Raw genomic sequence first — 13,994 nt, 5'->3', positions numbered from 1 at the left:
TTATGATAAGAAAAACATTTTCTATTGAAATGTGGAACATCAAAACGTCAATCAAAATCAGAAACAACAAGTACATTCATATCATAGAACAAAGATTAGTCTTTTTGTGGGTCTGAAGATTTCCCCGGTGGCTCATGTGAATCTTGCCATTTGTGATGAGTGGATGTGTGTCAGCACAGCCAGTTAGATTAGTCGTAAATCCACAGATGCCGGCTGCTTGAGATGACAAAGATAAAGAAAATCTTTGTGTTCTCTTTAACCATTTCCTATCAACTGTTCAACTGAACAGTGAATCTAAGTCATCTAAGTAAATGTCATGTGTGTGCATACGTATATTTTCCCATCATTCTTTGCTTTGCTGCAGAACTTCCCCTCTGCTCTTTTCAAACACAATGAGAAACCAAAGAGGGTTTGTGGAAAGAAAACAAACAATGAAACCGTACCCCGTAGCCAAAGAAAACTAGCGTTCCTCCTCCTTGCTGCACACAGTATACTGATACAGTTTGCCTAATACCTGCCTCTTCCAAACCCACAGCCTAAAGCTTGCTGCTACTAATGCCTTCTATCACCTGCAGCAGGACGGTCCAAAAACTGATGTCCGAATCCCTGTCTTCTCACTTTCTTTTCCTCTCTATTCCATAAATTTCTCTTCTTTAAGTCAAATTCCTCTTCTCTGTCTGCACTTCAACCTTGTGAGAGCTTAATAATGACTGCTCATGCAATGGAAGAGGAAGTTATATAAAACATATGTCAGCTACTCATAATCAAAACTTTCCCTTGCTCTCCCCTCCTTAAGTAGACTGTTTCATAAGTGTACTTTTCTGTTCTGCTCGGAGGGCCTCCTGGGTGTGGAACCGCTGACCTGCTGGGCTGAGTGTGCTGCCAAGTCTTTACTGTGAGAGAGTGAGGGAGAGCAGAGGGCAGGACACAGAACGGCACTGTGCCATCAGACGCTCTGCCAGCCTTGGCTGCAGTACCAGTGTACCAAGGAGGGGGAAAAGACTGACTGCAACTGTTTCACTCAAGTAGTTTTAAATATGAAAACATACAGGAGGAAATGAGAAATGAAAAGATACTCTTTCACACCTGTTTTCCCTCCATCACCTCCAGCGCTCCCCCTGATTCAGGTTCCTGACCAAGTCAGCTCATCGCCTCCAGCCTTTATCCTTTTATCTTGCTCCTTTCTTTTCATGCTTCCAGATCCCGAGCCTCCACCCTGCACTCCTCTATATAACCTGTTATCTATCAGCTCTCTCCTTCCTTGACTCAGATTATGCAGACTTCTCTTGCTAAAGGCCCAACTCTTTGCACAAGGACTTAAATTAATCTCAAACACGCCTGATAATCCAATCACCTTTGTCAGCTGGCTCGTACTTTGTGGAGGATCTGTTAGTAAGTGACACTGTTCAAAACGTTCAAATTCCAGTTTGCAAGTTAGTCAATGAATGAAGTAAAGTTTAATGAACTTTGTATATTCCTTTCCATTTAGTTCCAGTCACCACGCTTCAATGGGTATCCAATGGTGGAGGCAGAAGTCACATCCTTTACCCAAGTGCTTAAACCACAATGTAAAAATTCTTCTACTAAAGTATCTCAGTATCATCACAATTGTTACCTCATTAAAGCTGAGGTATTGAAAGTAAAAGTAATTATTTTCCCTCTGTGACTTTTACAAGAACAATGCTGTATAATCAGCTTATCATTGTTCATGCTGGAGAACATTTTGAACTATATTTCTTTCAAAGTGCAGTTATTTTCATGATGGCCCAACATTTCTCCATTACCCACTTGACTGTTTGGTTTGTAAATACTCCAAAAATAGAAAAAAGTTCCACCGTGATCGCTCTAAATGATGTTTAAAATTGCTGCCAATTTTCTGTCAATGAACTCATTGCTTCAGCTGTACCTCTGTAAACTCTTTGGTTGCCTAATTCATTAAAAACACATTCTGTGTGTGAACACCTTCATTGATGATACCTTTAGTACTCATAGTACTCATCATAGTGCTCTTACTGTGATGTGAGCTGGATCAACAGGTCAAAAGTGAGTCCTTCTGTCCTCTTTAACTTGAGATGCGCTGGCCTTTATTTGCACTTTTTGGAATACATGTTGGACTTCGGGTACAGCACTCCACTAAAGACTCTCTGTTACTGAAGCGCAGCCTCTTCTTTTTGACTTTTGTTCCTTTAATTTGTACTAAAGTACAGCATTTGAGTAAACGTATTGGTTTCACTTCTTCACAGGATATCTTCTGGTTGGAACTAAGGTTGGGTTTGCTTGGAAATTAAACCAGAGTCAATACACCTCTCAGCACAGTTTTTAGTACTTTACTCTTCCCACAAATGTCAATATATATGTTAAGGAGAAAGGGTTCTCCATTATATCAACAGTATATGTAATGAAAAAATAAATCATATGTAAACTGATGCTTGCCAGTTTTGCAGCTATCATTCACATTGTTATGTTAGAGGAGAAGTATGACATTTTGGAAGTGATCTTGCTCCCCTTCTTGCTGAAAATTAGAGGAAAAAAAAAATCGATACCACTCTAATGTCTGTTGGATAAGCATTGGCAATGGATTGCAGGCCACAGGGGGAAGCTGGCCTGGCTGTATCTCAAGGTACCAACACCTCTAATCCCCAGCATTTTACATGTTTCATGGTTTTAGATGGAGAAAGACTTTAGCTTATTGAGTAAGTTACTTTGTTGGCGAGAAAGCTTCAACAAGATAAACATTTCCAATATGTTTTCTAACTCACTTCTCGGCTGATTTGATCATATCCAGTCTAAGGTATAAATCTGCCCCTGTGTGAACTACGGTGAAAGATACACCTCCAAAATCACAAACCACCAGTCAAAAATCAATGCAACATTTAACAGCTAACTTACAATATCCAATCACCGTGACACACATTGCTCCGACATGTCAGGCGCTGATTGGATGAGTGATGTGTGCGAGTGGGGGGGAGTTGAGCAGCACTCAGGAGAGGAAAACAGAAATGGAGAAAGCTCACCAGTGCATTAGGGACAGCACGGTGCAATTCGTTCCATTGGCAGCACTTCAAAGAGGAAGAGGAGGGGGATAATCCACCCCAACATTAGCCCCCTGAATCTTCCAGAACCACCACAAACATGCACGCACACACGCGCGTTTATTCACAAAAGCACCAAGCCAGAGGGTTCGGTCTTGTGGTCTGATTGGGTTGGGGTCTAGGGAGATTGGAATGGAAGGATGGAGGGGATTTTTCAATTTGCCAGAAAATCTGAAATGATTGGAGCTCACTTTTGCACATGCCTTCGACACACAAACACAATACTACACACACAATACACACCCATCTCCAGAGGAAAGACCTCACACTTTAAGTTACGCAGGTACAGACCAAAACAGGCGGAACATTTGCCCACAGAGGTAAATGGAACCAAATTTCAGGAAAACAGGTTAAAGATATGGGTCAAAAATGAAAGATATGGCTGATCCTTGCAGGTGGTGCAGGTGAGACCCAAAAGTAGGAAAAGATTAAGAGACAAAAGTAGAAGGTGGTAGAGTGAAAGTGAAGAAAACAGATACAGTAAAAGGGAGCTTGTAAAGTATATCCACAGCTTCTAGGATCAGTAGCAGTGAGCTGTCAACACTCGCTTGGTCAATGCTTGACCAAATGGAGATCAATCTTCCTCATAGGTGACCTGCCAGCAGCAAACATAATCAATTCTGCTCTCCCTGTCAGACCTTTGGAGCAACTAAAAGAGGTACGTGGCTCGATTTGGAGCAGCCTCAGATTCAACAACTTCACTTTAACGTGCCCCATGTCACACTTAGATGACACAATCCCCCTGTGAGACCATTAGCAAAAAAACCGAACAACTACGTTTTGATCAGTATCTGCAGCAACCATCACAGTATCACAGCTATAGTCACAAAACAGGGCAAAACACACACTAAGCGACTGGAAAGAATGATTCCAAGAATCAAGCCGTAAAGCACGTGGGAGTCATAACTGCAAATGTGATATTATCCTCTTCATCAAGAATAACATCTTTTATATGGTTTGAGGCTGTGCACAACCCAAATTTAATGAGTTACAATTATTTGTGTGTCAGTTTGTGCAACATTTGTTTGTCTTTTATTTCCACACACATAGACCACACTTGCTTGCTACTCAGAGGCGTCTGCACACACACTTACAGTGAGAGCGCAAAACTGAGCGTTCCCAAACATTTATGCGTTCTTTGAAGTGGTATAGTTCATTTCACAACACGCACATCAATAATTGGCAGTCTGGAGGGAGATGAGTTCGGGAGGCGATGGATACACTGACTGGTCTGGAGGTTAGCAAGGCGAGCAACAATCAATAAACCCAGACCACTGGAGACCACCGCTATAGCTACAGTTACATATGTCTATAGAAAACAAAGAAACACGTTCCACTGAGAGTAATTTAAACAGCTATAAACTCTCAACTGAATGTGTGAATGTGAGTGCCTCACAAAGCAGCACATAATGAAAACACCAACAGAACTTTGTCTACTCCAAAAACCAACCGGTAAGTAGTAACAACCTGTCCCGGTGGGAATTTTTCACTCTACTATTTCAAGTTAAGAGGTGAGGAATTACTCTTTAAAAGCCAAATTACCCTGTGGTGATGCTGGACTACACAACTTGTCCTTCCAGCTCAGACCCATGCAGAAAACCAGGGAGCAAATAAAGAATGGCCTCCAATTACGACCTGTGTTTGTATTTCATTCTTTCAGTTTGGTGCAGAACTTTAGGTCACTTGGCTGATATTCAGCCGCCTAATTACCTGAAGGTTGTTCAAAAGCGAGCCAAAATAATCATCCTTGCCAAACTGAACGAAGGAACGGCAGTCCAATTACACCGTATCAAATCATATGCCAAAGAAATGAAGGAAGGAGTATTAAAGGGACACCAGACTGTTTTGGTGTATGGTCTCAGAAACTATTCAAAGGTTTCTGAGCGTAACTTGTAATAGCTTTAGTAACGGAAAGTAAAAACCAGAAGATACCATGTTTTTTTAGACTGTGACAGTGATATAAAATATTGGTCTGTATTTAAAAGCCATACAACGGCCCAGCTCTCCAAACCACAGTTTGCTGTATCCTACTGTGCTCAGGTTGCAGAAGATATTTTGGCTGTGAGCCGTTCTCTGTTACTCTGATTATGTATGGTGGATTGAGCGTCAGAGAGAGAGCCACAAGTCGAAGCTACATATCTAGAAAGGAGGTTCAAACAAACCTCAGTGGGACTTGGATCTGTCTATTCCCTGCAGATGCAGTTGAAGATAACACAGACAGGGACCCTTACTCGATGTCCTCAGTTACCTTAAACTGCAGGCTCAGCCTATCACCACCTGATCAACCTGAACTCACCAACAGCTGGAGACAAAACTGGCAACTTTGCTCCTTTTGTCATCCATTAGAAAAATATATTGAATTTCCATTTGGCAAAACATGTCCTGATATTCTACTCAAACAAAAGAATCTTAGTTTGATGGGAACATGTTTGAATGAGGTGGTGCTTGTGGACAGGCTAAGACTTACACAGCTCGGAATAAATAAACTCCTAAGAGGCCCTCACCAGAACGATGGCACTGTTTCTTGGACCCACCTACATACTCCAAATCAACGCATCTCCTTGGACAGTCGGTCACAATCTTTTTCTCTGGGGAACAGTTTAGCATTGTTGCTAAACATGGAGCTCTCAGAAAAGATATAAGAGATGGTGCCACTACAGCTCCCACACTAACATATGTGTTTTTTCTGTTGTCTGGGTCATTGGCCAACTTGGTCCCAAACTCAGGGGCACATCAAAGAAAAACCTCCTGAAGACAAGTCAGTCAAAATTCAATGAGTTGTCTGCTCAGTTCTGGATAACAATACTAATGTGTAACAGCAACAAGGACAATCCAAATGACTTCTCTGTGGCAGGTGGACTTTTTCCATTTACTGAGTTATCAGTCAGTCACTCATTATATCACTGAGACATTTCATTAAGCTTTCATCCTATGAGCTATTCATTCATTTAACATTAATATTCATGGGAGTAAAGATCCACTTTATATCATTCTGTCAGTGACTCTCTTAATTAACATTCTGAAAATTGTAAATGATTTCTTCAACTATATCCACATTACTGTAAAGACCAAGCACTGACACAAGTGAAGAAATGTGTGCACACAATAAAACCCGCAGTTTGGTGCTGGGCACAAGACGCAAACTTTTCGGCTGTCTTACTCACCCTCTCCAAGTCCTGTCGAAGGTGTGTGAAGAGTTTGAGCCGTCTGTAGAGGACGTCCTGCTCCTGCTGGGCCAGGTTGTCAACCTCGTCCCTCTTTAAAGTCACCAGAGGCTGATTAAGGTTAGCCTTCCTCTTCAACTTCCAGAACTGATATAAGAAGTCCACCTGAAGAAAGAAAGTGGCGATAAAATAACATAATAAGATGCTCCCAATGAGACATGAAGCAAGAAATAACAGCACAGAGAAGTAAATGGCTTATTGCATCTTTACTATGCTGCATTTTCATCTTGTGTGTGAAGCTGGGTGGTGACAACAGCACCAAGAATGCCAAAAGATCTGCTGCTGTGTACGCGACTCCTGAAAACACTTTGATTTCAAAAGCAGACTGGGAATAACATGTTTTAAGAAGCCATTCACTTTATATCTGTACAGAAAAACAAGAGCATGTTCTACACACATGCTTGTTACTCTGCATGCAGTTTACTTCTAAAGAGGGTGCACTTTTATCTTTAATGTACTGACACCAGCACTTTCATACAAACAAATACTTCAATAACAGCATGAAAATCTAATGAACGTACATCGCCGGTTTTACGTTGCACCTGATGGGACGACTTTGAGAAAGAAGTGGTTGCTGCTGTAGAATAAGTAATTTCTTCGAATGAGCTGATTCTTCCGCTCATTAAGAGGAAGACAACTGTAATGAGATCAACTGTCAGTGCTGTTAGAGAATTAGCTGCACGCCGAACTGTTTAGCTGATGAGGTCAGTCACAGAAGCCTTGGAGCCTTTTGTTCCTCGCTGAAGACTGTGTGCTGGAATGCTCTGCTGCACGTCGCTGCCATACCAGGCACAAAGTATTTGCATACCTCCTGCCTCTTACCTCTTAGGCGGAAGGTATGCAAATACTGTGTGCCTGGTATGGCAATAGTGTTGCTATTCTGACATCTAATAGTTGAGTCATTTCATCCACTCAACTTGTTGACCGTGTCTTTAAACATGGTGATTATGCTGTACTTAAGCTTGAGTCACTGTCTGGTGGAGGAAGGTATTTTCGATACATGTGGAAGTGTACCTCTGAATGCTACAGTTTAACATACCTGTGAGAGGGGCAGCCCCAGGTTTTCGGCCACCTCCCTGGGGTCCACCAGTCGGTAAAACTCATCCTCCAGCTCCTGGAGCTTCTGTTTCCTCTGGCTCACCTTCTCCCTCTCCAGCTGGTCCCGCTCAGCTCGCTCTGATGCCGAAACCAGGTGCGATACAGACCTCTGCTCCAGGTCACTGCTGCCATTTGGCTCGTGTTGCTGGTCCGACCGACGCTCAGGGTGGACACCAGCGGTGGTCCAGTCAGGTCTGTCTGCGCCGTGCGCTCCGTTGGTGGTGGAGGCGGCGCTGAGGCTGCCGTTGCTCACACAAGTCGAACTGGATGTGTTGTTGGCAGATGTACTGGTGTTGCTGGTAGAGCAGCTGTGCTCCAGGCAAAAGGACTTAAAACGCACTTCGTCGTTCTCGGCCAGGATGGTCTTCATCTCCAGGCCGTGGTCAAAGGCGCACGTCACATGGAAGGCCACAATGCAGGAGGGCATGGAGCACTGGGAGCAGAGGAGAGATTTTAAGTGTGATTTTTCTGTCCATTTACAGTGCTGTCAAGGTTCCAAAACAAGTGCAGCAAAGCAGAAAGACAAGCCAAGTCACAACAAACATAGATCCAACATCTCCGCTGACAGTTTATGTAACTTGGGATGTGTTTCAGTGTGTGTATGTGTGTGTGTGTGTTTCTCAGCACTATCCATTACAGGTCATATAAAGAGGCGACCTTCTTCTAAGTCCCCTCAGGCTTGGTGTGATTTTATCTGTATGAGCCCTTGTGGCTGTACGTGCCGCTGTCACTGTGTGCACGTACATGCACAGTTGTACATGCACAGTTGTACATGCACAGTTGTACATGCGTGTGCGGCTAAGTGTGGGTGCAGGTTGATACTTGTAGTTGTCAGAGGAGTTCAACATTCAGCAGGAGGGTTCTGCAGAGTGTTTGTATATGAGCAGAGGGACAAAAACCTGCCTGTTCCTTTTGACTCCACCATCTGGAAAACAACTCGTCTTCCACGAGACAACCGTCTCTCTCTCATCCTCTCTCTGATTTAACACATAACACTTAGAATAAACAGTTAAACTTAGCCAGCTCTTATCCTTTCTACTTTTGCTTTATAAGAATGATCACAAAGGCTTTCAAAAGTTTTAATTGGGACTTAATATCAAAGAAACAGTCCAGTCCTGACAGGTACTGGGCTTCTGAATATTTCCTAATATGTCTTATATACTGAGCCAAGAACTTACATAACCTGAAATGGTGGAAATATCTCATTCTTGCTATAACTCGACTAGGAATTTGTCATAGTCTGAGCTCCAATTTTCCCCATCACTCCCAGTCATGACCCCAAGAAAAAACAAACTAATTCTGAACTAAAATAGGTGTGAGGGAAACTATTCTCAAGGTGGTAAAGAGGCGTGTGGTAACTACTTTCATGTCTGAGTTAGGTGAACTAAAAAGCAGATACAGCAGTATCCCTGCTCACATCTACAGGCAATTCAAAGGCGATCTGTGGCACAGTAGGACACAATATGGCAGACCAAACAGTGGCACTTCCTCACTGAAATGTGTGGCTGCTTGATGTACGACTGTCCCGAATATCTTTATACAAGTTATATATCCCCAATAAGTTTTTTCCACAAATTTCTTTTTGAAAATCTACCAAATTGGTGTATGAGAAAAAAGATTGAATTCTTGCATTTCCAATTCTTAGCTTTCCGCACTGAATATCACCTACTTTTCTCAGCTTCATCGAACCCAAACTGGCCTCGACACAGAGATGAAGATTCATGTGGCCAGATGAACAGAGATATCATACCCACATAACTATAAACTGTAAAGCGTATAAATCCCTGACAAACGCGAACAGACTAATGTTAGACCCGCTCTTCCACTTGAGACTTCATCGGTCACTTAAGCTGGGTCGTGTCTCTGCTAAATCAGGGGCAAACAAAGTCACTGATGAAGGAGCAGAAGGCTATTCAATAATCACATATCTGACCTGTGTAAGACACTAATAAAGACACATCATCTTGTTAAAACGTGAAGTTAGTGTAAAGGTTCTACACCGCAGGCCCACTTTTATTACCAAGCAAATGTCAAGCAGAGCCTGCTGCAGCTGCTCTCACTTATTTGGTGTCAAAAGGCAAAAGGTTGAACACAGCATGGAGCCGGTGAGATGTGTTGTTTGGTGCGAACCACGTCACTGCAAAAAACACTCATCTGGCCTTCCCGAGTGCACCTGCTCTGTTCTGGCAGGCGTTCGCTGATTATGTTTGATCAGTGCCCACACTGCATCTGAGCCTCCGCTAGCTTGTGCACAACATGTTTGTTTGACTGCAGGAGTCTTCAAACCTTTGCATCTTGTAACAGGGAAAAAAATGTTACTGTTCTTGACAATATTTTCATTTTTGTGTCTTTCACTGTCTGCACCTATTAGAAACTCCTCTTTATGTTCCCAGTTAATCGTTGTCATCCTCTCTGCCCTCTAAGGTTTGTGAGAAAACTGACAAGACAGAATAAATCCTGATGTCAGTGGGTATTCCTTCTTATTGATAATGTCTATGTGATCTGTCGAGAGCTTGTTTCTCTACTTTTCTACAATCCTCTAAGTCATACTGAAATAAGGACTGAGACCTATTTACTGTGAATAATTCCTACTCTCAATATCTTTGTGCTGTCCAACAAAACAACTGCAAACTGCAAACTTAAAGGAGATGGTTTATCAAACACAAAGAGCCATTTTCCTTGACAACCCACTGAAACAGGGTATTGGCTTACTATTACTATACTTCATTTAGTCATTTTAAAAAACCTTCAGACTGGAAGCCCTGCAGGAGTCTGAGCTTTATGAAACTTATGGGAACGTCAGTGGCATGATTTCATCATGTTGATAACTTTATTTGCAGCTTGAAAGTGACTGAAATATTTGATATCTCCGGAGTGAATTTGTAATTTCATGTCTAAGCAGTTTGCCTCAGTTAATGAGGTCTTCAGCAGACACATCCCCAGTGTCTCAGAACAGAGCACTGCTCATTTTCTTAGGATTTTGAAAGCTAATTTCATTTACTTTGCTATTTACTTAACTGTTTTGATCGTTTGTAGTTGGCTGTGTTTAAGCATACATTTTTCTGTGGTGTGACAAAAATGTAGAACAGTGATTGGCTGCACAGCATTGGCTTGTAGCTTGAGAACTGACCCACTGCCTGGTCATTGTTTGGCTTTAAGTATGACTCATTTTGTTTTAGCCACAAATTAATTTGCTGAGCGGATCGCCTCATGACTGAAGACTGACTCTCTGTAGGCTTTTTACAAATACAGAAGACAAGTTGACCTTTTCACAACACCTTCTGTTGGTAAAGGGGTTGTTAAATCCAAACATTTTATTATGAACACTGACATACTCAACAGTCATTAGCTGCTCATATAAAGAGACACAATGAGATGTCATTAGGCACACCTCTGTGAGTATAATGCAACAAAGTGGCTTTCACCATCAAACGTGGTGTTGAAGGGAAAACTCAGAGCAGAGCCGACTTCCCACACACCGACACATATACAGAACTATAAATTGGTTATTTTAAGTGTATAAATGTGACTTTAGATGATACACTTAATATATTTATCCATGAGCTAAAAAAAACCCAAACATTTAAGTATGTTTCTTAATGTCTCCACAGAAAAAACTTTGATAGGCAGAAAATACTTTTCTTACAGAGGACTCCTGCTGCTGAGGCTGCTGTGGAGCATCTTTACCTTCCGTGTGAGGCTGCAGCTGATCAGTAAGTGTGTTTGTACAGCCGCATGCCTCCAGCTATTGAAACTTGAGAGTGAGACTCTCTCCCTAGGGGCTACTCTGGCTCAAAGGCTCATGGTTAATCTACAGCATCAATACTGTCAAAGCAAACACTCCCACGGCTGCACAAACAAGCATGTTCACAGAATGCGCGTCCACTATGCACGTGTATAAGTGTTCATACACATATGCGGCGTAGGGCTTTAGGAATCAAGTCTGCCTTCAGGGCACTTTTATGGATAAATAGCACACAGGTTTACAGCTGTGAGGTGGGTTAGTAAGCGTGTCAGTGGGGTTTTGTTTGCTTACTCAGCAACAAGTTGAAGTTGCGCCGGTTTCCTGTCGAGTAGGAGTCAAAGATCTAAAATGATTTGTGTTTCGAGAAATTTGTGATTTTGTGTGTGCAAGAATGTTACAGATCTAAGATTTCCATCGTGTTTAAGCCCAGTAAAGCAGTGGTTAGCACTGTTTCCTCACAGCACGAAGGCTCGGAGTTTGAACAAGCTGATCAGCTGGAGCCTTTCTGCGACGAGTTTGCTCCAGATTCTCAGATTTCATCCTGAAGTCCTCATACATGGATTCTAGGTTTACTGGTGACTCTCAGTTCGACACGGGTGTAAGGAAGCAAGGTTTTCTGTCTCTTAAAGTTACAATGTAAAACTGGTTGTGGACTCTTTTTTGTGATCAGTTTAAGGTTACGTATGTGATAAGTGGAGGATCATACCTTTTACGCAATATTTAAAAAGCAGGCAACTGCGCTTGGATCATCTTCATTAAAGAAGAGAAAACAAAAAGAGGCAAGGAAAATCTGAGACTGAGGAAAGCAGAAAACAAAAAAACACTGGCTGGGTTTTCCCTGGTGGTAATCTGTGATGAAGGTCTTCAGAGAGACGCCAAAGCTACAAGTTTTCTCAGTGGCTTGTAATTCAGCCTTCAGATGCAGATGCAAGCTGTTGGTAGATAATTAGTGGAATGCATCGGAGATGGTTGCCATCTCCACTGAGTGACAGATAATTGATCACATGAGTTGTCAGTTTTTCCACTTCTAGAGAAGAATCATGCAGACATGACAGGATTCCCATAACATGCCCAAGAGGAAAGGAAAAAAAAATCCTCAAGACATCTTCCCTTTTCATCCTCAAGGTTTTGTTCTACTCTGTTTATTACAGCCACATGTAATGTAGCCTATGCCGCTGTCTTCTGTTTATAGTCCACATTTTAGTCTATTCCCTCCAAACCAAGAAATGAAAATGTTTGACATTTTCTCTTATTTTGTTATCAAATGAAAACATGGTGAACGTTAACCCGGAGATGGATTGGCGAGCTATCCAGGGCGCATCGTGCGTCTTACACAATGCTCATCCGTTAGGCTCTAGCAACCATGACAATCTGTACGAAAACTGAGAGGAGCTGCTGGTTGGAATTTACATTTCTGCATGCACTTTGAAGCCAATGTGAGTGTGTTAGTAGGTATACCGCTGTGTGAGTGTAACTGTTTCTGAAAGCAAGAACCGATGCGGAATGTCGGCGATTTTAAATATGAAATCTAATATTTCCCAACAGAAACTTTCCCCAACTTTTACAGCACCTTCGACTGAGGCCGTGTGAGCATGATGACGACACATTAAAGAGGAATTAAATGACGACAGCCACTGTTGAGTTTACCGTCATACCATCATTAAAAAAAGAAAAAAGATGTTTAAATGTTTCAGGTCACTTTGAATACTAAAGCCGGCAGCTTGCAGTGATGAGTACTTATCTAACATACCTGGATGCAGGTTCCTGTGTGTTCTCGACACAGACTGCAGGACAGAGCCCAGCGGCTGGCGGGGATATGGGACACCTTGGTAATGGGCTCCATCTTCTCTGGACAGCCTATACTCACCTACACGGAGCAAATAACAGGCAGGAACACATTTATTTGATGCAAAACAACATTTGTGAATAGCAGGTGTGGATATATTGTTTTTGTCTGGTTTGAACTTATTTGGTTTTAATTAACCAATTAGCTTATTAAGGAAGGAAATGTTCATTTGCCTCCAGGAAGGCTGCTCTGGATTCAATGATAACCGCTCCAGTGTCTTCCAATTTCAAGCCAAGACCCCAGATTTAAACAAAAAAGAAAGCTTCCCGTGTATTCACATGCATTCCTTAGAAAAACGGTCTTGTAAGGTCCAATGTGACTAACTTTCTCTGAGCGGTCCATTCAGAGCAGCTTTGGCCCTGGACCTCCACTCACCAAACACAACCAAAAAAGTCATTGACTGGTGCCAACTACCCATCCAGAACACAGTCGAAAGCACTTATCACAGAAGTGCCACTTCTTCCCTCTTTCCTTCCTTCCTCCACCGCCTATTTCTTTCCAAACACCATTCCACTGCTTCACATTCAATTATTCTCATATCTGAGTCATGGCCCTCTCTTTCTTGTCCTTCATGCCTGCATTAACAAGCTGATGACAAATTTACACAGGTCACGCTCTTCTTTCTTTTCATCCTCTTGTCCGATCAGTGTCGTTTTCTCCTCTCATCCTCTCATCCATATAACAAGCCTGCGGCCTCCGCCTTTGCTGCTATTATTAGCATCTTTTGTACATCACACTCCAGCTAAATGCAAAAGGATTTCCAGTTCATGTACGGTTAATTAATTGGATTGTTCTCAACCATGTTCCACCTTCTCCTCTTTGTTTGTCACAACTCTAAATACTGGAAAATCAAGCGTGTGTGTCTGCGTGCGTGCGTGCAAGTGCAGCCCTTTAACATATTCATTTGCTGATTTTCAAGCCCCAATTACTTCAAATTTCAAAGCTGGCAGATGAAAAACTGACAAAATTAGAAATCACTTTAGTGGAAA

The 13,994-nt window shown here is 42.2% G+C and overlaps 1 protein-coding gene across 2 annotated transcripts in view; it reads right to left on the bottom strand.

The window, feature by feature from the left end:
- jade2 (jade family PHD finger 2) overlaps positions 1-13,994 on the bottom strand; it is a 175,479-nt gene that overhangs the window by 57,708 nt on the left and 103,777 nt on the right. For both annotated transcript variants that reach the window (XM_072375200.1, XM_072375201.1), the window contains exons 8-10: positions 12,910-13,026; positions 7,356-7,847; positions 6,257-6,421 (exon numbers count right to left, since the gene is read on the bottom strand). In XM_072375200.1, the coding sequence (XP_072231301.1) occupies positions 6,257-6,421; positions 7,356-7,847; positions 12,910-13,026 (774 nt within the window). The remainder of the gene's footprint in view (positions 1-6,256; positions 6,422-7,355; positions 7,848-12,909; positions 13,027-13,994) is intronic.

The sequence above is a fragment of the Leuresthes tenuis genome, unplaced genomic scaffold, assembly GCF_036924035.1.
Source record: "Leuresthes tenuis unplaced genomic scaffold, fLeuTen1.0.hap1 SCAF_21, whole genome shotgun sequence".
Taxonomy (NCBI): domain Eukaryota; kingdom Metazoa; phylum Chordata; class Actinopteri; order Atheriniformes; family Atherinopsidae; genus Leuresthes; species Leuresthes tenuis.
Note: the sequence above shows the minus strand (reverse complement) of the source record. Positions and strands in the feature narration are given on the sequence as shown.